The 27,400-nt window shown below is 37.4% G+C and overlaps 2 protein-coding genes across 2 annotated transcripts in view; both read right to left on the bottom strand.

The window, feature by feature from the left end:
• The window catches only part of LOC135845922 (uncharacterized), a 51,122-nt gene extending 28,150 nt beyond the window's left edge, over positions 1–22,972 (bottom strand). The window contains exon 1 of the mRNA XM_065364796.1: positions 22,832–22,972. The gene's annotated coding sequence lies outside the window, so the exon portion shown is untranslated. The remainder of the gene's footprint in view (positions 1–22,831) is intronic.
• Positions 22,846–24,729, bottom strand: LOC135843488 (uncharacterized protein KIAA1143 homolog). Its single transcript, XM_065361401.1, has 4 exons — positions 24,625–24,729; positions 24,398–24,536; positions 24,266–24,349; positions 22,846–23,024 (listed from the first exon to the last, which is right to left on the bottom strand). Exons 1-4 carry the CDS (start codon positions 24,727–24,729, stop codon positions 22,846–22,848), a joined length of 507 nt encoding a protein of 168 aa, XP_065217473.1.
• Between the last annotated feature and the right edge of the window lie 2,671 nt (positions 24,730–27,400).

Genomic DNA, 27,400 nt, shown 5'->3' on the forward strand with positions numbered 1-27,400 from the left:
TGGACCCATTTTTTCGAAAAATTTTCGCTCTCGCTTCGCTCGAGCAATAATTTTGCCTTCATTTTCATGAAATCACCACACATTACAATAGATTTCCAGAAAATTACCCTTCATTTCGATTTTTCATGCCTAAAAATCTGGTTTTGCCCCCTCCTTGAGAAAATCCTGGCTACGCCACTGTCTGAGTTTGAAAACAAAACTAACTAAAAACCAAAAAACACGCGCAAAATTCCGCAGATCATAATAATATAGTGCAAAAAACATAATTTTAAAATTATTTCCAAAAAAAAAAAAAAGTACTCGTAACAGGAGACAAAACGCCAGCAAAACATTTTAGTTACACATGAAAAAAAAAACATTACAAAAAAACAGAATATTATAAACTGAAATGCCCTAATAATTTTTCATTTTAAAAAGTTGACCTATTTTGAAACTTTTGGATGAAAGAGGATACATTTTGGCAATTTTTGGTGAAAAAGTAAATATTTTAGCAATTTTTGGCAAAAAAAAACGAAACCTTAGACAACTTTTTAAAAAAAAGTGAGACTATGAGATTTTTTCCAGAAAAAATGACAATTTTTTACAATTTTGGGGGAAAACGCGAGACTTTAACAATTTTATCAAAAAAACAGGACTTTTTGGGAATTATTGGAAAATACAATAAAGCAAAACTAATTTTGAATAATTCAAAAAAAAAAAATCTTAAAAAACCAAAATTTGACAATTTTGACAAAAACAATTTCTGGGAATTTTTTTCAAAAAATAGAACTTTTTGAATTTTTTAACGAAAAAATGACAATTTTTTACAATTTTAGGGGAAAACGCAAGACTTCAACAATTTTAGCAAAAAAACAGGACTTTTTGGGAATTATTGGAAAATACAATAAAGCAAAACTAATTTTGAATAGGTAATTCAAAAAAAAATTCTTAAAAAACCAAAATTTGACAATTTTGACAAAAACAATTTCTGAGAATTCTTTTCAAAAAATTGAGACTTTTTACTAGCTAACAAGTTGGCATTTTTATGGTCATAAGCAAGACTTTTGGACAATTTTTGAGAAAAAAGTAGATCTTTTTTGAATTTTATATCGGAAAAAAAAACGAGAATTTTTCACAATTTTTGGCAAAAATCAAAAATGACTATTTTACCAGAAATCACGAATTTTTGGCAATTATTGACAAAAAAAAACAATGGTACTTTTCTCGATTTTTGCAATCTCTGTTGAAAATGCCGAATAGTAGGTACATTTTTTTTCGTTTTCATTTTTGTTTAAAAATAAGAAAATCAAAAATAGAACCCCTTAGCCTTACCCTAAAAATCAGAATTTCACAACTATTACACAAATTTTGCATGGTTTTCATTTCGAGTTTCGTAGAAACAAAAATTAACCCCCTTCCCCCTCCCCTAAAATAAAATAGGTTCGATTAAAATTTCAATTTTCGAATAATTTTTGTTTTTGCGAGTGAAAATGATAACTAACAGAACCCCAAAAAAGAACCAAAAACACCTACAGAAACTTTTTTTTTTCATTTTTCTACTCATTTCGTAGCATTGGCAATTTCATGACATCAATGGCTCATGCCACGATCATTTTTCGCCTTCAAGCCTTCATACTTTTAAAATTGAAACCAAGATTGTGAGAATTGAACAGAAGAAAATTGAGAAAAAAATTGAGGAAAAAATTGAAAATGAGTTGAAAAATTAAATTTTTAGAAAAAAATGAAACCAAAAAGCTTGAACCAAAATCAAAGTCCTAAAACCTAAAAATTCGCAAAAATAATCTTCACAATTCTGCCATCATATGATGAATTTGGTTGCATTTCATAAAAAAAAAAAACTTGAAATATTAGGTACTTAGGTATTAGATAAAATTCAGATTTTCAGTCCAGAAAGGTCAACCAGTCTATAAACCGAACATTTTTCTCAAGATTGGAATTTCCCTACTAGCTAGTAAAAGCAATTTAGCAACTCTGCTGATAATCACAATTCACAACTGCATCTAATTATTCATCAGCTCCGCTAGACTCTTTAAAATGTTCGCAAATCATTTCAACTTCGAAAATATTCAGGTGTTTTGAATACTTCTCAGGTATATGAAAGCATACAAAACCCACAAAAGAGAAGATAATTCTCTCGACCAGACGCATAATAACACACCCAAACATCTTCAAGTATCTTCTTTTTCAACTCCACAACAACAGAGTGCAAGATGACATCGTCGCGTGAAATTTCCTTACACATCAGTCATCAGTTTTCATTAGGCAATAACAACAAAAACTGATCCACGATGGCGGCGCTATACACTTCCGGCCAATAATACGACGTATAACACGAGGAGAGAAATATATACCTGCTATATAACGAAAACCTCTGCCATATAATCGCGGGTACCTGTGTGTTATTCCTTTGATATAATCAAATGCATCAACGACGGCGCACATGACCAATTAATCGTTTATTGTCCGACAGCACGACTAATGACGGCCGCAGTTAAAATTACCATTTTGAATAATTTCATTTTTCGCACCTCGATCCACCACCTCATACGTGTATTATTTTCGCACATTAAACACGTCGTCGTCGTCGTCGTAATTTCAGTACATAACTCTCAAAACTCAACTTTTTTCTATAATAATGGCTAATGAGTGTTCTACATACTCGTATCATCATCATCATCTCACACACATATCACAGAATCCAAATCTCAAGCTTTACGTGATCTGAGATCAGACTCTCGAAAAAATGCATCCAAAAATTTCCATTCTGATCAGCGAAATTACTCGAGTTGAATATTTACTATGAAAAAAATTACCAGTTCGACTTAGGCTAGGAAAAAAAAATCAAGGGCGTGATGTGATTTTTTCGCTTTCGCCACGTCATTTATGCCTATTGCCTACACACACACCTGCTGCTGCGGCAGCTTGAGGCGTAACACGGTCGCGTAAAAATCCCCGGATCTGGTGACGCGTCCGCCATCTTGAAAATCGATAAATTTCTTTACAAAACACGTAGATAGGTAAGTGAGTATCCAAGTAGGTAGGTATTCTGATGCCTCACACAACTCGACTATGCACTCTGGTCCCGTTACACGAGCTCGCTAATCACCTTGCAACGTACTCTCAATAACTCTCGAAAAAAAAGTAACAATTTTTTTTCGAATTTTTCAAAGTGTCGAGAATACGATATCCGAGTCTAAAATTTTTTTTCAAAACTTTATACGTGTATTATCGAAACCTAAAAATATGAGGCAAAAAAAAATTACTCAGATCATCAGAAAAAAAAAAAAAGATATTCATACAAAGAGGAAAAATGCTCTAGGTACACGAAGGGCAAGGGAAAGGGAAAAATCAGTCGTTGTTTTACGAACGACGAAATCAAAAGAGAAACGACGATTGGTCGAAACCATTTATGAAACGGAGGGGCGGCATGTTTCGCTCGCGCTAAACTCACCACGCCGCGCACCGTCCTAGCTAGTTTCGAAAACGAGGAGCGACGCGACACGGCGCGGGGAGGGAACGACACGCTACAAAGAGGAATTCACAATAAGAACAAGACACACAAAACGAAGCGCAGAGAGAAGAAAAACACGCCGAAAGAACAACAACAACAACAGCAGCAACAACAACAACATCGCCATCAACAACAACAACGACGACCAGTGAATAAAACCTAGCGCGCGCCTGAACGCTCGTGCATGGGTTTTTGCACGTCCGCCCGCTTCTCTACGACCGCTTTTCGAGAAATCCGCTGCCCTCCCGCCAACCACGCCGCAGCCGCCTGCAGATACCGCTCCGCGGTGCAACTCCCGACTCCCCCTCCCCCCCTCCGCCCCGCACAGCCCGAGCCCTCACACACCCCCTTTCTGCCCTGCAACCCCGCACATCAAGTCACAGAATTACCTCATCCGCGGCGGCGGCAGCGACGACGACGACGACGACGGCAGCCGCAGCGGTAGCCACCGACGCCGCCAGTGTTACCAATATTGATACTAATATCAATCATCATCATCATGATCACTATCATCATCATCATCATCATCATCAATAACGTCATCATAGTGTAGATAGAGAGGTAGGCGAGCAATTTGTGGCGTGGCAAGATAACAAGATACCTATTTTCATATCAACATACCTACCTCATCAAGTCATCATTACAATAAATGCATATGGAATGCATATTGAGCACAAGGATGTGTGAAAACTCATCATGAAGCTCGCAGGTAACGAAGTAGGTATCAAGTATTTACCTACATTCGTGTTTACATCATGAGGAAAGGTGCTCTTGATATAGGTAATGGTAATAGGCAATCCCTTCACCTCAAGGTGCTGATAAGGGGATACCCTTCCATTTGCCCCATGGTCACATGCTGTAGCACCTCATCACATCTTTTCCTTTACATTTTCATATCACATTATTGATAGGGAAGACAGCGATAGTGATAGGCAAGGTACCTACTACCTACCTATCCAATTCTCTAACACAGGAGATGCCAAATCCAAAAATAGGTAGCCCAAGATATCACCACATACAACTAAATCCGATACTGGTAAGAACAATCATTTCAAATAACATCTCATCAATAGTCCAGTCACATATTCATAAACCCATACAACACGAAAATGCAAATGCACAGCAGCAACCTGTCCTTTCATGCATTTCGGCTCCCAATAGTGAAAATTTTGGGATAGGGCTACAAAAAGAAAGGGTTGAATCGGACCACTGCACATAGTCATTTCAATTTGATCGAGCTTCGTAATCGTAATTCGTGGCACGCGAGCGATAACAAAATCAGCTTCTAATTTATGACCATATTTCAACGCAAATAAGACCCGCTTCTGTTACAGAAATAATGGTAGACGGTAAATTAAACGTAGAGAAGAGAACGCGACAGCTAGACACTGTCAATACCGCGGCGAAGCGAACCAACACCTGAAAAATAAACGTACAGTACGTATGGAGACATTCGAAAGTGAGCCAGATGTAATGTAAATACATACATAGTTCATCAATCTGTGGATAAATACTTGACACGATGTGCGCTGCTATTGAACTGAACCAAAAACAAGATGATGAGGTAAGAGAGCTGGCTAGAGCCTATACAGACATGTGTGCTTCCTGAGGAAACTTCCGGGACTGGGTCTACAGGATTCCTCAGTGATGTCAGCAAAATGTCAGCACTCCATGTGCATGTACTGACGTCACTGAGGAATCCTCTAGGTCCACTCAAAGGTTCCTTCAGTAAGTTCAATGCAGCATAAGCTCAAGTCAACTTTTATCTTCAGGCAATGACTTTGGTGAGGAGACCTCTGGATCCAACCCCATGAAATTTCCTCAGTGATGTCAGCACTTGAATAATGTAAGTGCTTACTGCTTATTCACACAACTGATGAAACATGCTAGGTTGGACATAGAGGTCTCCTAAGTGATGTCAGTAGTCAAAAGTGTCCTCAGTTCCAAGAGAGCTGACTTGAGCTCATAAAGTCATGTATTGTGGAAACCTTTGGACAATGTTGGTGGATCTGAAGGAACCCTCAATGATGTCAGCAACTGTCTCCCCACTCACCCAGCCCAGTCAGTAACTGTAGAAGTTTCCCTCCAAGAGAGCTACTTTGAGCCCATGCTGACATGTGCTGAGGAAACCCGAGGGAGAACCTACAGCCCCTACAGGTCAAAAGGTGTCTCTTCCTCAGTGATGCCAGTAACTAGAAGTTTCCTCAGCAAAGTCAGTGGTTAGAACTTTCCTCAGTCTCAAGAGAGCTCACTAGGGTCAACATTGACATGTATACTGAGGAAACCTGAGGGTGGACCCAAAGGTCAAAGGATGCCTCTTCCTCAGTGATGCCAGTAACTAGAACTTTCCCCTGTCTCAAGAGAGCTCACTTGGGTCAATGTTGACATGTACCCAAAGGCCAGAGGATGCCTCTTCCTCAGTGATGCCTGATGCCAGTAACTAGAAGTTTCCTCAGCAAAGTCACTAAGTCAGTGGCTAGAACTTTCATCTGTCTCAAGAGAGCTCACTCGGGTCAATGTTGACATGAACCCAAAGGTCAAAGGGTGCCTCTTCCTCAGTGATGCTTGTAACTAGAAGCTTCCTCAGCAAAGTCAGTAACTCAGTAGGTGGAACTTTCCTCAGTTTCAATAGAGCTAATTTGGGCCAATGTTATCATGTATACTGAGGAAACCTGTGGGTGGACCAAGAGGTCAAAGGATGCTTCTGCCCGACTCCTCAAGAGCTAAGTGATGTCAACAACTGTCTCTCCAGTTCAGTCAGTAACTGTAGAGGTTTCCACCTAACAAGAGAGCTATTTTGAGCCCATGTTGACATGTACTGAGGAAACCTGAGGGTGGACCCAAAGGTCAGAGGATGCCTCTTCCTCAATGATGCCAGTAACTAGAAGTTTCCTCTGTGGTCAATGTTGACATGTTGATGTACTGAGGAAACCTGAGGGTGGACCCAAATGCCAAAGGATGCCTCTTTCTTAGTGATGCAAGTAACTAGAAGCTTCCTCAGCAAAGTCAGTAGCTGGAACTTTCCTCAGTCTCAAGAGAACTAATTTGGGCCAATGTCAAGATGTACTGAGGAAATCTGTGAGTGGACCAAGAGGTCAGAGGATGCTTCTGCCTCAGTGATGCTAGTAACTAGAAGCTTCCTCAGTTCCATTAGAAGTGCCTTGAGTTGATGGACATATACTGAGCAAAACAACAGGTGAACTGAGAGCATACCTCAATGTAGTCAGTAACTGAAGGTTTCCTCAGTAAAGTAGGTCATCTTGAGACATGTGCAATCAACACTCGCGAGTGCCTTAATCAAAATCCATACTGTGATGTGATTCATGATTTCTCAAATCAACTCCTCAAGGTAAATGACCCTTTCAACACAAACCAGAAGGGAAAAAAATCGAAGAAGTCAAGCCATCGAAGAATCAAAGATGAGGCAACTCTGATCATGAGTTAAGCAAAACAACCACAGATCTCAATAAAATGCACCATTTACAAACTCGAATCACCCTTTTTCCCCAGTTACCATTTTCAGTCTTTCACATCTCAAAAATCAAACTCTCAACCAACCACCCTCAAACTCACACACACCTTACTCAACAACTCACCTCCGCATCCATCCCGCACACCAAAGACTCGCTGCAGCGCGACGCGTATTACTTAATTGCTCGCGTAATAATAATAATGAATGAGAATGACCCACAGAGAAGATATACTAGATGCGAGAGAAGAGAGAACTAACAGCGGAAGATGAATAACACGACGACGACGATGAATACAGCAACAGCAAGCACACACAGCCAGAAAACACGTGCATAGTCTACTGCAGTCTTGGAAAAGAACGCGTATTAACATGCCACTGTTTACATTCGCTATACAGCCGGCATCACACCTAATAACCAATTGATTCATTCGCCATTCATTCTACTACTCGTACTTCGTCGTAATTCCGGCGGAAAAATTTTCTACACGAATACCTTTCCTTTTACAGGTAGGTAAGCTCGCGTCCAAAAAGCTTTTTCGTGCATATGCAGGGAAATTTCATTTCTAATCTAGTCGCAAATAGGCAAGCGCAGGCGCCATACCGTTACCTCACCGCGCTCGTCCAGCACAGGGGTATATGTAAGCGTAGTCATGACAACCCCTAACCATTTTTCGAAAAAATTTATAGATTTTTCAATCGGAAAATTTCACCAAAATTCATCCAATTGGAAAGTATTCATAAAGGTTGAAAGGTGACGATGGAAAGTGGAGAGGTGGTTTTTTCTCCTATAAAACGAATGCCATCGTCAGTTTTCAACCTAAACACAAATTATTATTCCCAGACACATTTTCGTATTTCCTGAGAAAATTTATTGAAAAAAAAATGATCTCGATACAATTTATTGCAAGAAAATCTGTGTTGTGGCTCATCTATTCACTTAATTTTTTTTGTAGGTCAAAATACTTGCAAGTTGGAGGCATAAAACATCTCTTAGATACCAAGTGGCCCATCTACTATTAATTTGGAATGTTTCAACATCAAATTTGACATTGCTTCTTCACAGTTCCTACAATTTTTTGCCTCTTCATTTCTGTTTCACATTCAAACTTACAGTGAACGCTTCAAGAACCATTTTTGAACTTCTGACCAATCTTTGAAAATTAAGTAACTTCAAAAAACTGTTCTAAGGGCCATTTTCAAACTTTTTCGTGAAGTGTACATTTTTTTGAGCTAAGTGAACCAATCTAAATGATTCCTTCGGATCACTTCAACTCTCACGCGTCAAAAACCACTAATTTTGGTCCATTTTGGAGCCTCCAACAATTTTTCAATTTTTTTCAGAAATTTCAAATCGCTCTGGAAAGCCCAAAAATCAACTTTGGCACCTTTAAATTTGGTCGATGATTATTGTGCATCTTCTTGACCTTTTCAGAAGATCACGAAGAAATTTTAGGAGTCTGAGTTCAAAAGCAAATTTTCAACAAACTTGATTCGAGGCAATTTTTTCAAAAAGGGTATTTTCTTTCAATTTTTGAACAATCTTTGCTATTTCATCAACCAATTACACTGCTAGTGGACTTTTTTCTGGAATTTGAGGCAATCACACAAGAAAGTAGATCAATTCGACTGACAAATGACATTTTTGACCAAATTTTCGCAAAATTTTCATCAAGGTTAGCCTCTCCAATGTACCCAAAATTATGCAAAATTTTTTCTAAAGAATTATCAAAATCCATTCTACTCTAAAAAGATGATCAAAATAGTGAAAATGTCAAAAAAATCGTCTTTCCAACACACTCGACCATTTGATACAATTTCCTACAATCACTGTCCTCTTCAAACGAGCTGTAGAATTCACTGTTTTTCAATTTTCGCGCATTTTCCAAAACCCAAAGAACATTAATCACGAAAAATTAACCGCAGTAGGCCTACAACTCGTCGTAGGCGACTTTTCGAAACTATTTTCTCTTTTCAGGGGTTCCAAAAATCGCATCTCAATTCCCGAAATAATCCATAAATGACTTCTTTCCGTTACTTTTTCACGAATACGTTGGCACCACTGATGATGCAGCACATAGTTCAAGTATTAGGTCTAGGTAGGTAGGTTGGACACTAATACCTACAAATGACACGAGTTCGCGTGCTAGAGATCGCCGCCGCCTTGAGCGCCAGCAGCGCCGCTGAAACGGCAGGCAGGGAGAGGAAACGGCGGCGGCAAAATCACCCACCGGGGAGGAGGAGGAGGGTACGGCAAAACAGGCGCGCCGCGTCGCGCGGCGGCGTTTAGAAACAGTACGGCTGCGAGTTCGCCAGCGCCAGCTCGCGCCTAGCGTCGAGGGAGCGAGAGATCCAGTCCTATACCTCTACACTCGACGGTATTCCATCCATCCTATAATATAACCCACGACCCACCATGGGACTGCAAGCGAGAGAGCGAGAGAGAACCACATAACCAGAGAAAGAATGAAGGAAAAAAAAAAGATCGTCATCAAATAACACACCTCTCCCGTTCTCAGTCATCTGTAGGCTGAGTGAAACGAGCAGGGATCATACAGCGATGAGGGCCTTATACACAGAATTGGCGAGAGAGCGAGACAAAGACGGAAACAGAAACCTGGCCCTATCAGTTCGTACGAGAGCGAGAGAGACACCAACTACCTCTCTTTTCGCCCTTCTCACGACCCCCTTTTTTCCGACCAATACCAACACACAAACACATATAGTACGTTCATCACACAACCTCGCAGACAGTGTGTAATGTTAATGTAAAATGTTATACAGACGTTTGATACTTCTACTACATCTACATACCACTCACACAACGATGAAAACCTGCTGTTGCTGCAATATTTACTCACACACATACATACACTAACAAGCATTCGATAGCACCAAGGACCTCTTTTTACTCCGTGCTTTAGCCTCCATACTTTCGTTCTCTTACAGGCCCCTCTCTTCATTACTACAGCTCTACTTTAGATACGTAGCTTTCCACCTACCAGATACATATTTTTCCTCGACCCCAACAAATATGGACATGATAAGTTTCTCATATTTTGATTACATTTTCACTGTACCTATTGAAGGCTGATCAAAGGTCGGGGGAAGGTTACTTGGTATTGGCCTCAACCCTCCCCCCCCCCCCCCCGCTTGCCTATCCATAGTCACTTTTGGTTGTCTATCAAGCAGGTATTATCTTCTTTCCTTCTTCATTTGAGTATCTTATTGACTAATTCACGTTTTCTTGGCTTCTTCTAATAATAGAATTCCCGAATTCCACGAAATCGTATTTAGGCCTACCAAGAATCCACATTAGTCATTTCCGGATTCCTTATCTAAATTGATTCAACGAATAGCTGATAAATTTGAATTGTTCGAAAGAACACAACTGAATTATGAAAAACCAAGTAAATTCCCCAAAATGCTCATTTTGACTAAAAAAGGAGATTTTTCTATCCTTAAAGTTCAAAACCTGTACAAGAAACTGGAAGAAAATTTTGTGTAGAGCACAAAGCTAAATTGCATGTTTCGATTTTCGATGAATTTTAAAAATAAAATTTGGCTCAAAAGTCAAAAATTATGAAAAAAAAATCAAAATGTTTCCAAAATCACCAAATAAATCCAAAATTGGTTCGGACTCCCCCCCCCCTCTGCCCTCTCTCAATCGGAAAGGAATCATTTTGAGCAGTTCTGGAGTCTGCAGTAGATTTTTTTCAAGTTGAAATTCCCACAAAATTTTACCCAATAAAGTTAGGAAGCTAAAAAATTTACTTCACGCCTCAATTTCAACAAATTGGGTCGCTTGGAGGCGATTTCAACCCATTCTGGAACCTCTAGCTAAATTTTAGAAATTCCAAATCTTCAAAAAGTGCCTTGATATTTTTGAGAAAACTGGAATTTGAAAAAAAAGGAATGCTAGAGACTCCAGAACGCATTGGAATCCCATTCAATCGACTCAGCACGTAGAATTTTTAACTGATGAAATGAATTTCAACTTTTCAACTTCATTGGGTAAATTTTTTGTGGAAATTTCGGTTTTCAAAATTACGCTGGAGGCTTCAGAATTGCTGAAAACAATTCAAAACCGTTTTCAATCCATTTGGAGGGAGGGAGGGAGGGGAGGGGCTAGAAAGCAGCTGGGTATTCAGCGGTTTACAAAACTAAAAAAACTGATTTTACCAATTTTTCTGATTTTCCAAACCATTCAAATATCAAATATATTGAAAATGGGCAGGAGGGGTTCACTTTGGAGAAGAGGAGGCTTTAAATGTATTTATTCCAGATTTTTTTTTGTTCAAAAGAAAAAATTAAAGAAAGCAAAACTTCGAATTTTGACAAAAAACCAGGACTTTTCGATATGATACTTCTGGCAGAAAACCAGGACATTATTTGGCCATTTTGGCAAAAAAAAAAACATGACTTTTAGACAAAAACAAAAAATGGAAAATTTATCAATTTTTGTAAAAAAAAACACAACTTTGCATACCAGTTTACACAGAAAAAAAAATGTTTTCTGATAATTTTAGCAAAAAAAACAAAAACAAGATTTTTCTCATACTTAATTGTGCCAAAAACTCAGGATTTTTTGACCATTTTTGCGAAAACAATTTTTCAGTAGTGAAATTTCTGGAGAAATATACGATTTCAAACTGGTATGTGGCAAAAATCAAACAATTTTGGAAAAACGTTATGAAATGTAGACTCCAGGATGACTTGAAACCATCCCCAATCAACTCAGCTTGTAATTCAGAGTAGTTAAAAAGTAAATTTCAACTTTCCAGCTTCACTGGGCAAAATTTCCTGAAAATTTCAATTCTCAAAAACCTTTCGGAGGCTCCAGAAGGGCTCAAAACAGCTCGAACTGTGTTCAGTCGGTTAAGAGGGCCCAAAATGGGGTCCACACCAAATTTCAGCTTACCAGATCAATTTTGTTAAAATTTTGATTTTTTCCTATTTCTTACCCAAACATTTTCAAAAACTCGCTAAAAATCAAAAAATGCACTTTTCCTTCCAAAATTTGAGCTTGTGATGAATTTTTGCACTCCAGCAATTTCACAGGATTTTTTCCACTGAGGGGGAGGGGAAGGGGGAATCAAATGCCACCAAACTTCTAAAAATCAGCATTTTCTTTTTTTACTACATATTTACATAATTTTTTCAAATTTGCAGTCATGATTACAGACCCTCTTGTCTCTTTTCCTTTCAATTTTTCCAGTCAAAAAAGCTGTGAAATGAAAAAAAAAATTTACAATTTTTGAAAATCTCGATGCTTATAAATCCGTTGAAAAAAATCCCTGCGAAGTCAAAATTATTCTCTCGAGTTCATATCTTCGGATTTTTGGGTCCAAAAAGTCAATACCAAGCCAAAAATTACAAAAATATCAACTCATTTTCAAGTCATATCGGTTTTTCTCAATGTTTCCAAAATTCTGATACCTCGACCATTTCTAGACTATTTACCCACATAAAATTTCATCAATCAAAAAATGAAAAGAAAAAAAAACTTGAAATGAAAAATTCATCCTTTTCTCACATTCACTATAATTTTACGATATTGCACGAGTATCATAAATTCTCTGCACAGGCAAAAGTGCAGGTGAAAATGCGACAAATTTATAATGCAACGCAACTCGAAAGAAAAAAAGACAGGTACAAATCCAAATAGATACTCGTAATGAATGCAAATGCACTGGCTTACGTACTCTATCCAACGTCTCGCTGACCTATTTAATACGTCTACTGTTACTTACACAGTACACACGCTCGTACCTACATAAACCTCAACTTTAAAACTTGTCGAAAAATGAAGAAGAAGAAAAAAAGTGAAAAAGGCATCGTTATTTGATTTTTAATCATTCTCACATACTTTGAGCAGAATAGTACATTACATATTACATACATATTTATCACGATTACAACACGTGTCCACAAAATACTCGCCCCACACACCACCACAATCATACGAGTACATCCATTCGTTGGCATCTGCTTCACCACACCGCACCGAACCGATTAACGGTAACATCACCATTGAGCTTGAAGTACACATTATTTGGGCCGCCATTACTGCATATCAATTTCCTCGCATTCAACCTTTCCTTTTTGCCTTTCAGAATCGAGAGAAATATAAGGTAATTCCACAAGATGGAGCCACCTGGTACACCATTCCGTCACCAGGAAAGACGAAGAAAGGAGATGAAAGGGGGGAAGATGAAAATAAGCAGGAGGGGGATATGGAATTCTATAATCGAAACCAAAACTAACCACTTTTGAGCCATGTTGGAGTCTCTGGTGAATTTTCAATTCTCTCGAAGAATTGAAAATTCCCAAAGATTTTTATTAAAAGATGCAAAAATTTTCAAAAATTTAAATTTTGACGAAAATTAATTTAAAATTTCACCCTCCTTCTCAAAGGTTGAGCAATTCAAAAAATGGCGATCATTCGGTTCCACCGAAAAATTCGGTAAAAGTCTCTCGAGAAAAACCCTATTTACATTAGTCGAAAACAAAACCGACAAATGTGCGTTGATAAGGAAGAAAAAAACCTTGATCGTTTACATTGTATAATTGTTCGTATTAAAAAGTTCGCTCGTTAGAAGAAAGAGAAAGAAAGAAAGAAAGAACGAAGAACACGCTCGCCAGCTATTCCACTCTTTACAACATTTTGCGCCTCTGTTTCGAATACCTAATTACGTATAAATTCTACTAATAAAATATATTACGCTGGTTATTCTCACTCAGATTCAGCGTCGTAATTTTTCCTCAACATTTTTCTACACCACATCGTGCACACGAGAGGCGAATCCTCAATCTCAAGGACACCTTAAAAGGTGAAACTCAACTCATATCTAAACTCGAGGAAGCTCACACGAGTTCGAAAACACGTACTCCTCACTCACACACACGAAAAAATCTCCATCTCAACCAAAAACCGTCAATTCCTCGTATACATAATAGGCTACCTCCGAGAGAGAATATTGTTACTTAAGCCAAGCCGAAGAGAGAGAGAGAGAGACCAGCTCGCCTTGCTGACGTGGCTCCAATTCAACCGACGCGCGGGGTAAAGGAGGAATATGCGCACTCAACTTTGAACGAGTAGGTACTTCGCTCGACCATCCTGCTTCGGCTTCCCTCCCTGCCACGTCCCCAGCCACAGACTCACCAACCGCCGCAGCAAAGAAATGGAACACCGTACCATAGTGAAAGGAAACTCGAAGTGAGGGGCCAGAGAAGGGTATCTATTTTCGAATTACAGCGCCGCTCCAATCAGTGTTCTACAACAACCGAGAAGCGAGGGGGAGCTCACAATTTTCGCATCATTCGTACATTTTTCAATATACCTACTACAAAATCCTCAACTCGGCTGAAAAAAATTGCATTTTCGAAATTTTTCCAACCTTTATTTCGAAATGAACGACTTCATAGTTGAAAAATTTCACCATATCGGAGGACTCCCTCGAAATGGAAAAAAAAATAGCATAGCTTCGAAAAGAAATAGGGTATTTCGATCGATCGATGGAACAGGAGAATTTTACTTGTCCAAAATGGTCGTTTATACTAACGGAACACGGCTACGAAGCGAAAAGGGGGAGGGGGAGCGGGGAGCGGTACCAGTCGAACAGTGCCAGGTGAAGAGGGGCTAAAGGGGAGGCAAATGTTGAATTTTAGACGTAGTAAATGGAATCGACTCCCTTTGATGCGGAGTTCTCTCGATTATCGTTTCCAACAATCGGCTCGAAAGAGGGGGAAAATGAAATTGAAAAAAAATTTCACGATAATGGAAGAGAAAAAGATGAAATTTTCGGATCAATTTTTCAAAAAAAAAAAAAAATGTAAAAAAGAAACAGTAGATAGAAAAATGTCAAAAACATGTTGTATGGATTTATGCATTCTTTACGCCAACATATGGTCCAAATTGACAACTAAGAGTTTCCCATAATGATAATATAATATTAGAAAAATGAACTTGATGTATGCTTATTTCATTTGTTTGGTGCTATTTTTCAGTCTTAACATGTAACTAAAAAAATGTAAGTTTCAGCTGATGAAAAAAAAAAACATTAAAAAAACGAAAAAGATTTCAGGTCGAGACACTTGCGGGATAATTCGACTTCTTACGAGTGTGTAGCACATGTCAAGCTCTCAGTCCTGAAGGGCAATGCTCTTTTGTACTGCTAAATCAAAAAACTGCTTTTAAAACAAAATCAACATAAACCTATCGTTTTTAGTTTGCAGGAAATCCCTCAAAAAATGACGCAATAATTGAGTCAATTTCAGAAATTTTCCATATTTTCCCCCTCTCTCGATTTATCCACTTTCAATAATCACACCATACTGGGGCAATATGGTGCAATTGTTCGTAATCTCTGAAACAAGAAAGACTGATGGAAGGATCCTCAAAAAGTTCACTCTGAACAGGATGAATTATTTCAATACTCGCAGAATTAATTAATTAATTAACGAAAAAAAATGACCAAGTAATAAAACGTGGGAATTGAGATATGAAGTAAATTTCATCTCTCCAACTTCATTTGGTACAATTTTATGAAACTTTCAACTTTCAAAAATCTGCTGGAGGCTCCAGAACTGCTCAAAACGGTTGAAAACTGTTTCCAATCGATTTGGAGGATCAAAACTAAGCCTTTCACACCAAATTTTAGATTTCTAGATCAATTTGGTAAAATTTTGATTTTTGCCCCTTTTTGGTCCAAAGATTATTGAAAATTCATCAAAAAAAAAAAAAAAATGCACTTTGCACCTGAAATTTTGGCTCGAAATTTTTTCAATGGTCGGAATACTTTTTTTGTTCATTTTTTTTCCAACTTTCAGGACCTTTTTATGACTTCCATGAATTCTAATGACCAATAAGTTTAAGTTCTTGGATCTTTTTAGATAACACATTCTCTCAATGTTGACCTTGATTGAGAGAAATGTGATTCAAAATTTCATTTTGCAGAATTTTGGGCCAAACGGAAATTCAATATTCAGATGTATTTGGAATGGTGAAAAATTACTAATGACGAGTATTTATCAGCCAGGATACGATGAGAGGAGGGAGGGTGAAGAAGAGGGTCAAATATAACCGATTTTCCAACAAATTATTTTTTGGCCAGAATAAAATGGAAGGTGGAAGGTTAACAAAGAGGGGAAGAGAGAGAGGGGGGTCAAATTTGACCCCAAATTTTTCAACAGATTACCTCATTGCGTTTCAATTGACAAAATCCATATGCATATTTTGGAATAGTGAAAAATTATTCATGACTAGTATTTATCAGCCAGTATACAATGAGGGGAGGAAGGGTGAAGAAGAGGGTCAAATATAACCCAAAATTTCCCAATAGAATATTTTTTGGCCAGAATACAATGGAAGGTGGAAGGTTGACAAAGGAAGGGGGCGGGGGGAGGGTCAAATATGACCTAAAATTTTCCAACAGAACAACTCATTCGGGAATCATTCCAATTGACAAAAAATTAATACACTGGACAAAACGAAATCGAAATATCATGCACAAATACACCATAAGTCAAAATTTCAGGGCTTAAAAATTGAAATGCAACGAGGTAATCTGTTGAAAAATTTGGGGTCAAATTTGACCCCCCCTCTCTCTCTTCCCCTCTTTGTTAACCTTCCACCTTCCATTTTATTCTGGCCAAAAAATAATTTGTTGGAAAATTTCGGTTATATTTGACCCTCTTCTTCACCCTCCCTCCTCTCATCGTATCCTGGCTGATAAATACTCGTCATTAGTAATTTTTCACCATTCCAAATACATCTGAATATTGAATTTCCGTTTGGCCCAAAATTCTGCAAAATGAAAATTTTTGCTGAATTTTTGAAAGTCAAATTTGGGCCAAGAATGTGAAAAAAAATCACAATTTTGCCAAACGAAAGGATCGGAAACGGTTTCGAACAGTTTTAAGAAGTTTTGATTCTGAAGCTTCTAGCATATTCTTGAAAGTTAAAATCATCCCAATTTTCAAAAATCTGCTGGAGGCTCCAGAACGGTCCAAAACGGTTCGAGATCGTTTTCAATTGATCCCATACCCAATTTCAGTTTTCCAGGTCAAAAAGGCTATTCTGTTTGGTGATGAGGCGGCCTTGCCACAGACTGTGGCTCGAGAGGGGGGGGGGGGTAAAAATCCGTATTCTCTCAAAATTCATGCTAATTTTTCAAATTTTGGAAAATTTCCACCCCCTCTTTCCTCCTTTCGACTCACTGCGGACCCAAAATGACCACAATGTCTCCACATTATAAATTTAATGGAAGTTTTCATTTTCAAAAAATCTGCTGGAGGCTCCAGAACTGCTAAAAATAGCTCAAAGTCATCTCCAGCAGACTCGACAAGTCGAAAATAAAGCATGAACTGAATTTCAGAATTTTTAGCCGGATGGCACGAGTACCTACATTGAATTTTTCAAATTTTCAGCGACGAAATCGCTGGAGAAACGTTCAGTTCCAAACTGGTGGAAACTGATTTTGAAAAAATGTAGTGTAATAATTTGATCACAGGGGGGGGGGGAGGTCACTAACCAGTCCAAATCGCGTTCATAGGGACTGAAGTTTATTCGGGTGAATTTTATTGGTACCTTTCGAAAATTTGGAATTTCCAAAATCATGCTGGAGGCTCCAGAACAGCTTTGAAATAACCTCTCATCGATTCAGTACGTGAAATTTATGGTAGACAGTAAATTCTAGCTGTCCGCAACTTCGTCGAGTAAAATTTGGAAAAAATTTCAACTTTCAAAAATTTGCTGGAGGCTCCAGAATTGCTCAAAATGATTCGTAACAGTTTGCAATCGATTTGGACGGATCGAAAATAAGGTACGTATATTCTGCAATAAAATTCAGCTTTCTTGGTGGATTTGATAAAATTCAGATTTTTTCCCAGTTTTGAACATTTAATTTTCAAAAAATCGCCAAAAATCGAAAAATGTACTGGAATCTGGAATTTTTGGTGGTGGTGTATTTTGGCATACTCGTTCGATTTAGCTCAATTCGATTCAAAAATTTTCTGTCAGTTGGGATACCTCTCTAATGACTTTACCGTGAGAGTAAAATTTCCCATTAACAACGTTCACGCAGTTATCACTTACTAGAGAATCTGTACTCGAGATTCCGATAAAAAAAAATGACATTTGAACTCCTGAAATTTGGCTAAAAACATCCCCAAGACCAAGATTCCGTGTAAAACTCCATTTCGACTCGATTATATAGAAATTTCATTTTCATTACTGCCTCCTCGTTTGCCCATAAAACGATCCTAGCACCAGCTACGATAAACTTACGAGGCTTCACACTAGCTCGGTAGCTCTTCCCATATACGAGTAATATGCACGATGCTATTCAATGCGTGTAAAAAAATCAACCAAGCCGTTTGTATTTCACAATATTCGACTGCATTATTATGAGGTCAACGTTAACTCTTGAGAACTGAGAAGGAAAGGAAGAGGAACCTGACTTGAAAATATAGCGAAAGAGAGTAAGTTAAGTACACAGACAGACGCACTATACACATACGTGTGTCGTTTACGTATACAAACAAAAACTATGCATATACGCGTGTAAAACCAACAGCAGCAACACCGACCACCGTCGCACATTATTCTCGAATCCATTTACCGATTATCAGAGCGTTTTTATTGCCTTCTTTTCTTTCTCTGTTTATCCCGTTCTACTGCGTGTGCTGTGTGATGTTCACTCGCGTTAAGCTAACTCATTTTCAAGTTCGTTATCACCTTGAACGAGAGAGAAATACGTGCGAGTAGTGCGAGCACTATACTATGTACGTCTTTAATTTTCAATTTTTTATTGTCGTTACACATTCGGTAATAATTAACTGAGACAAGCGCCAGTTATTTGATCGCCTCGAGTGTACATAATTTGCTCTCGTAAAATTATTAACTTATCTATTTGTACGGTCGATTATAGGTGATTAGAAAATTAAGCAGTTATGTACCACAGATGTACACTGCATAGTGATGACTGACGAATCTATCATATCTGTTAGATAATAGCGAAGAAGGTATACGATAAATTGGTAATTATCTCTCAGAGTTTTCGAATGATGGAAGGGGAGGGGGAGAGGGATGAAGCTGGCAAATCGATAGATTCACCACACTCGTGCTGTCTATCGAACTCACTCAGCTGTACAAGGCAACACTTCCGAATGAATGAAGAGTGAAGACATCAGGACGTCGGAGAATTCAAAATCTACAATTTTTTTGACTCCAATAAATTTTTAGTGCATCGAGGGAAGGTAAATTTGAAGAAGGATCCAGACTTATGCCAAAAAAAGGAGGTTAACCAACTGACATGAATGAAAATTTTTCGAACTAAGCAAAGCTGAATCCGAAGAGCATGCAAAAATACATCGTTAGTCAAAATTTCAAGTACTGAAGTGCATTTTTTGATTTTTAATGCATTTTCAAAAATCAAATTTGGGGTCAAAAATGGATGGAAAAATCAAAATCTCACCAAATTGGTCTAGAAAACTGAAATTTAGTACGTGTCCTATTTTCGACATCTCGAATCGATTGAAACCGATTTTGAACCGTTTTGGGCAGTTCTGGAGCCTCCAGCAGATTTTTGAAAATTGAAATTTCCTACAAAATTTTACCCAAAAAAAGTTAGAAAGCTTGGAATCCACTTTAAACCTTACCTTCAACATTCTTAGTCGATCGAAGGTTTTTTCCAGTCGTTCTGGAGCCTCCAGCAATTTTTGAAAATTGAAATTTCTTACAAAATTTTACCAAAAAAAAGTTAGAAAGCTTGGAATTCACTTTAAACCTTACCTTCAACATTCTTAGTCGACCGAAGGTTTTTTCCAGCCGTTCTGGAGTCTCCAGCCGTAAGTAGAAAATTACGAATTTTCAGAAAGGGTCATAAAAACAGTTCAAATTGATTTCGGTAAGGTAAAAACGCGATCGATACTTATCAATAACCTATTTGACCCATTACACCAAATTTTTCCAAAATTTCTCCAGCTATTTTACAACAGATAATTCTAAAAATACCTAACGTTCTGAATGTGTTGAATCGGTTTTGAAAAATTGATGTGTGATCGGTCAAACAGGTCACTGACATGTTTACGGAAGCTACACGTTCATCTTGACAAATTTTATGTCATTTTTTTAAGAAAACTGGAATTTTTGAAAAATTGCTGGAGGCTCCAGAACGCATTGAATCCACATCCAATGGACTCGGCACGTAGAATGTTTAGTATTTAAAGTAAATTTCGACTTTTCAAATGGGAAATTTTGATTTTCAAAATCCTACTGGAGGCTCCAGAACTGCTGAAAACGGCTCGAAATCATTTCCAATCGATTCGGAGGAGTAGTAGCAGTAAAAAATGTCAGGATGTCCACTTTTTTTTAAAAAATTAATTTTTTCTGATTTTTTCGAATTTTTCAGACAAATTTTTCCAAAATTTCTCCAGCGATTTTACAATTAGATGATTGTAAAAATAACAATAGTTCTGAATGTGCATAAACTGATTCTGAAAAATTGATGCGTGATCGGTCAAACGGGTCACTGATATGTTTACGGAAGCTAGACGTTAATTTTGATAAATTTTATGCCATTTTTTGGAAAACTGGAATTTTTAAAAAATTGCTGGAGGCTCCAGAACGCATTGAAACCACATCCAATGGAACTCGGCAGCAGAATTTTAGGAAATTTTCATTTCAAATCCTGCTGGAGGCTCCAGAACTGCTGAAAACGGCTCGAAATCATTTCCAATCGATTCGGAAGAGGAGGAGTAGTAGAAAATGGCAGGATGTCCACTTTTTAAAAAAAAATCAATTTTACGGAAGCTAGACGTTCATTTTGACAAATTTTACAACATTTTTTTTTGGAAAACTAAAATTTAAAAAAATTGCTGGAGGCTCCAGAACGCACTGAAACCACATCCAATGGACTTAGCACGTAGCATTTTTCGATTTAAAGTAAATTTCAACTTTTTATTGGGAAATTTTGATTTTCAAAATCCTGCTTGAGGCTCCAGAACTGCTGAAAACGGCTCGAAATCATTTCCAATCGTTTCGGAGGAGGAGGAGGAGCAGAAGAAAATGGCAGGATGTCTACTTTTTTTTCAAAATAATTTGTTCTGGTTTTTCCGAGTTTTCCAGACAAATTTTTCGAATTTTCTAGACTTATCAAATATCAACTATATTGAAAATGGAGAGGAGGGGTTCAATTTGGAGGAGAGGAGGCTTTAAATTTATCCAATCTAGAATTTTAAAAGTCAAAAAAATGTTTCAACTTATAGTTTTCAAAAAAAAAAAAATAATAATGAATAAAAAATGCAAACTGGCAATTTTTATTAAAAAAAAACAGGACTTTGATAACTTAGACAGAAAACTAGGACATTTTTTTTGACAATTTTGGCAAGAAAACCAGGACATTATCGGCAATTTGGGCAAAAAAAAAGATTTTTCTGATAAAACTGTGAAATTTTGGACAAATAATCTGACAAAAAATATGAAAACTGACAATTTTTGCAAAAAAACAGAACTGTTTATGCGAAAATAATTTTTTGATAATTTGGTCAAAAAAAAAACACAAAATAAACAAAAATAAAAAACAAAAAAAAATATTTCGTAGCAAAAACAATATTTTTTTGACAAAATGAGGACTTGTTGACAATTTCAACAAAAAATATGGCTTTCTGACAATTTTGAAAACAACTTGGACCTTCTACAGTAATTTTGGCCAACATAGACAGCTAAGGCAAAAGTTTCAAGCCAATCAGGAGCTATTTCCAGCAGATTTTTAGATCGTCTGATTTTGGAAAAATTGTCGTAAAAAGAATCGAAAATAATAAATCAAGTTCAGTATTTTTTCAACACAGCAATAAAATAATTTATTGGAGTCTGCTGGAGGCCCTAAAGGGGCTCAAAACTACCATCAATCGATTTGAAAGCTCAAAAATGCGATCTTTCAATCTCATATCAAATTCTGATTTTTCAATCAAAATTGTGAACATTTCAAATTTTCAAAAATTTGACGAAAATTCGAAAGAAAAAAAAACAAAATTTACGTCGAATTTAATTTTTTATTTTATAACGAATTATTGAAAATTACGTCTCGTTTGTCTAATTTTTGATTTCTCGAATCAACTGGTGAAAATTCAAGCCATTTTGGAGTCTGCTCCAGCAGATTTTTTGATCGTCCAATTTTGGAAAAAATTGTCGTAAACGGAACCAAAAATATAAAATTCGGTATTTTTTCAACGCTTACGTAAAAATACAAAAATCTGTTCGAGACTCTAAAAGAACTCAAAAGTACCTTCAATCCGCGCAATCGATTCGAAAGGTCCAAATATTTTCAGCTTTTACCTCAATTTTCATCAATTTTTGATTTTTAAATAAAATTTTATGTAATTTTGAATTTTTTTGAATTTGCCAAAAATTGATAAAACGAAACTTCAGTCAAGAAATTTGTCTTTGTGGTGTAATTTGATGTGCTCTTTCGGCTGCAAGGGGGAGGGGTAGAGGGGGTGTGCTGAGAAATTTGCACTCGTCAAATTTTTTCTCGTTCCTGGTCCTTGTAGTTCGATATACCATTTCCCACCTTTAGTCTCTCAATTTTTGACAACTTCAAGGATCAAGGATCAATAAAATTGATCACTGGCCGAAAATCCTGAACCGGTTTCCAATTTCAACAAAATCCAAATTTTTCTGATCTCATCACAATGAGATATACAAGAAGATCATCGCATGCACCAGGGATTCCCCTCAACAGTCATCCTCATGACTCATTTGATCTAACTTCATACCACAGTAAAGTCAGATATGTATGTATGTTCCTAATCTACCTATACGTAGAAACAATGACGAAGAAACTCACCAATAATTAAAAGGTTATTCGTCCTGATCCTCTTCGTCGTCAAACGAAAGCAATTTAGATTGCGCTTTGGGCTGGCTTTTCGATTTTTCCGATGATTTTTTCGGATCGTCTTTAGATTTGGAAGCTTCTTCTTTTTTCTTACTCGGTTTGAATATTATTCGGTCGTTCAAATTGGCCGCTGCTGTTTCTTTTTCTATAAACAAACCGACAAAAATTTCATCAACAATTGGTTTCGAAAAATAATTCGTCATTTTTTGAAATTGAAATATATGTACAATGACGTTGGATTAGCTTGGTCAGAATCTAAATCCCATGATGTTTGTGAATGAATTCTGGGGCAACTGCGACGAGATTTTAATTTCTCATTTCGTACCTCTTTTTTCTGCGAAGGGAATAAGGGAATTCGTATACTTTTCGAGCCGACTACTCGGAGTTCTGTTGATATTCGTAAATACTCGTATACGAGTCACCTAAAAAACGGATGCATCAAAACATCCGTTCATCTTCATCTCGATAGAGAAGAATACAAAGACGAAAAAAAAATTACGTAGCATAAATTCCTCGTTACGTAATCGCCTGGTCGTCAAATTTAATCGTTCACTTGGTTGCAAAATATCCAACCTAGGTTAACGATAGTCTTACAAAACAGTGTTGGAAAACCGACTGAAATAGGCGAAGAAAAGCAAAATGGTAAATCGCACCTCGCAATCGAGGTTGATATCGATTTTCTCGTAGTTTTTCATTTTTCTCAACTTTCGAGCGAATAATTTTTTCCCATACCATCGGCATCGTAGTAGGCCATTAGAAAACAAAATGGCCGCCAAAATGCTCGAAAGTAGCGCGATCAGTTCCCGAAGGAGTGAAGAACGAAACGAAAATACCATGCGAACTGTACCACACAGTCACAGGTGAGGCGAGGGGCAAGGAAGAGGAGCATTAGAGGCACGGGCACGGGTCTCTACGAACGATGATGCGAACCGAACCCAACGTAACGCTCAGCAATGCCATGTACTACCGCCTCTCCCCCACCCCCCTCGAACTACCGCAATGATGGCCAACTTACCGCAACGTTACCTCCGGATTCCACTTACTCGCGAGTAAAACTCGTACCTCTCGGCCCCCCACCACCACGTAGCATTGGAAAAACAACCAGAGAAGCGAAAAAATTCCTACTCTTAGGCTACAAAGTTTCTACACGTAGCTTTTTTTGAGATCCGAGTGAAAGTTGCAAGTTTTGAGTATTCCAACAGCAACTACCGAAGCAATTTAAACGTAGGGGTGTGATAAACGATCGTATATTCTGCTTCTGCGACCTTAATTGTCGTCAAGTTCAATAAACCTACACCTAGGATACCAAACAGTGAAGTTGTTCCAGTTGGCAAGTTTTCGTGATTTTTTTTTCCTTCCTTCGTCGAACCTCCGATGAAGAAATACCTTCCATTATGCGAGTCTTTCGGTAACGAAATCGAGTCGAGTATTTCGTCGACGACGAAAACGAAATGCAAGTATCTTGTATCGCTGAAAAATTCATAATATCGAACGTAACCAAAATCTAGAGGCACATACCTAATTTATCTTTCTTCTTCTCAGCTTCGACTTGATCGGCGGATAAATCGCCCGGATTCAAGACAACGATAGTGGGCTGATCGTCTAATTTCTCGTCGTTATCACTGTCTTCAGCATCCGAAAAAGATCGACGTTCCCGCTGCAACAGTGCAAAACGTAAATATGGCGGGAAAACTCAAATACGAGAGTAATGGTGGAAAATCTGATGTGAAAAGTCATTCTCTTACCTTGGTATCGACTGTGGGCCCTTCGCAATAACCAATCTGCTGCTTTAATTTTTTCAAAAACAGCGGCTCGTCCGGTTTGCTGAAAACCACATTCCTTTTAGACATTATACCCCGCGAAAATATCAACAACACAGCGTGAAAATAGTGCTCGCATCGCGAAACAATTCACTCGACGATTTCGATAACAATATATTACAATAAATAATATCGAACCGATATAACGAAATTATTATACTGATTTACGAACTCGAACACTAAATTTTGAAATTTTCAAAACAGGAAAACCGCGAATCGTCGAACGACACTACAATGGGGACGAGTTGATTACTTCGACTAGAGACTCGAACCGGATTTTGGAAAAATTACAACATTTATAATTACACTGATTTCATTATCGATTAACGCGAATATTATTTTTAAAAAAATTACTAAATCTTAACGTTTCACATGTGTATTTTTTTTTTGAAAAATTGGAAAATATTTACGAGAAACGCGAACGCGTGCACCAACCTTCGCTCTCAACTGAATAATAACAAGAAAAAACTTCGGCGTTGGCATTCGAGTCGAGGGTCGAGGAACCGAGGTTTTGGCAACGTCGCGAAATGGGTCGGCGTGATTGACAACTGATAGAAATCAGTGTTGCAAGATTTGTGAATGTTTATTTTTCTCTGTAAGTGATTATGAATTTTTTATTTGAGTAGGGAACTGTAACAGGGGGTATGCTGGACCGCCATTTTCTTTCTTCCCAGAACGTAAACAAACGAAACGCCGTAAGTACGCATACAATTTTTCGTGTAATAAACGCAATTTTTCCGAATGTTCGCGAGTTCGGGTGAACTTCTATGTGGTCTCAAATTAAAGACAATGAAATTCCCTATCGATTGATGTTAAATTTTTTTCATTTCGAGTAAAAATAACGATTTTATGAATACTTCTATTCTACGGATTTTTGCATACTACGTACGTCATCTTTAAACTAAAAATTCTCAAAATTTTCAGTGGACACATGCATGTTTCAAAGTACCAAAATGTTCGGAAATTCGTCCTCTTTAAAATGAGCTATTAGCGAAAGCTCTAGATGCAGCCGATCAAAACTTCTGGACGTTTAAAGTTGCGAAAACAAGCTGCGCGCGGTAAGTATTGAACTTTGAACTAATATTACTCAAAACTTTCATCGAATACATAGGTATTTTAATACATCAAAATGTTCGTGATTTTATCCTCTTTAAAATGGTCGTTTACCGAAAGCTCTACCTCCAACCGTTCAAAAGTTTTAGAAGATTGAAGATGCGAAAAGTGGTTACTGATCAGAAATAACTGACTGATAACAGTGATAACACGACTTGAACACTTTCCGCAACTTTGATCTTCAAAAACTTTTGAACGGTTGAAGGTAGAGCTTTCGATAAACAACCATTTTAAAGAGGATAAGATTACGAACATTTTGATGTATTAAAATACCTATGTGTCCACTCTAAATTTTGAGTAATTTTAGTTAAAGTTCAAAGTTCAATACTTACCGCGCGCAGCGTGTTTTCGCAACTTTAAACGTCCAGAAGTTTTGATCGGCTGCATCTAGAGCTTTCGCTAATAGCTCATTTTAAAGAGGATGAATTTCCGAACATTTTGGTACTTTGAAACATGCATGTGTCCACTGAAAATTTTGAGAATTTTTAGTTTAAAGATGACGTACGTAGTATGCAAAAATCCGTAGAATAGAAGTATTCATAAAATCGTTATTTTTACTCGAAATGAAAAAAATTTAACATCAATCGATAGGGAATTTCATTGTCTTTAATTTGAGACCACATAGAAGTTCACCCGAACTCGCGAACATTCGGAAAAATTGCGTTTATTACACGAAAAATTGTATGCGTACTTACGGCGTTTCGTTTGTTTACGTTCTGGGAAGAAAGAAAATGGCGGTCCAGCATACCCCCTGTTACAGTTCCCTAATTTGAGGAGGTTGGTTACAAAGTTAGACAAACGCCACTTCTACAAAAATCGAGTTAGATATTGATTCTTATAGGATTTTTAACGCTCTTTTCATTGCCAAGGTCTGTTATTTTCAATATAGTACGTAAAAGGGTAAAAAACGTGCTCAAAGTTTTGCCTTAGTTTCAAACACAGACATGTGCAAATTGTCTTAGTTTCAAAAACAGACATATCCAGGATATGTCTGTTTTTGAAACTAAGATGATAGGATATGTCTCATTTTGAAACTAAGATAATGTTCACATGTCCGTGTTTGAAACTAAGGCGCAACTTTGATCGCGTTTTTCGACCTTTTATGTACTATTTTGAAACTAAGGGACCTCAGAAATGGAAAGAGGGTTAAAAATCCTATACGTATCAAAACTTAACTGATCTAGACAGCTTCAATTTCAAATTATCTTCATCTTGGTTTCAAAATCAGACAAGTGCATTTTCAGGTTCTTTTTAATAGTGGTGGGGGGTGATGGTGGAAGGATATTTTTTGTATTTTTGTTACTCAGTATCATCACTACAATTTGTCAAATATCCCCCACCTTTACAATTCTGTATATTTTTGTAACAAAAAACAAAGATTTTCTCAAAATCAACCCTGTGGCGTTTGTCTAACTTTGTCACCAAGCTCCTCATTTTAATTATTTTTTTGAGTGACACAGTTTTGAATTTTGATGCGTGTGCGTTGCTGATGGAGATGGTGATGGACTTTTTATTTCTGTTTGCGTTTGATTTTTATTCGGAATTAGTTTTTGAAAAATGTTTACAACATCTGCTGTCTGCAGTCGAC

Source organism: Planococcus citri, chromosome 4, assembly GCF_950023065.1.
Source record: "Planococcus citri chromosome 4, ihPlaCitr1.1, whole genome shotgun sequence".
Classification (NCBI taxonomy): domain Eukaryota; kingdom Metazoa; phylum Arthropoda; class Insecta; order Hemiptera; family Pseudococcidae; genus Planococcus; species Planococcus citri.

Excerpts from the sequence above, each read along its gene's own strand:
- LOC135843488 (XM_065361401.1), bottom strand. The coding sequence starts at position 24,729 with ATGTCTAAAAGGAATGTGGTTTTCAGCAAACCGGACGAGCCGCTGTTT. Across the intron at positions 24,537-24,624 it reads GGCCCACAGTCGATACCAAG|CGGGAACGTCGATCTTTTTC; the intron begins GTAAGAGAATGA and ends GCACTGTTGCAG. Across the intron at positions 24,350-24,397 it reads GAAGAAGAAAGATAAATTAG|CGATACAAGATACTTGCATT; the intron begins GTATGTGCCTCT and ends TGAATTTTTCAG.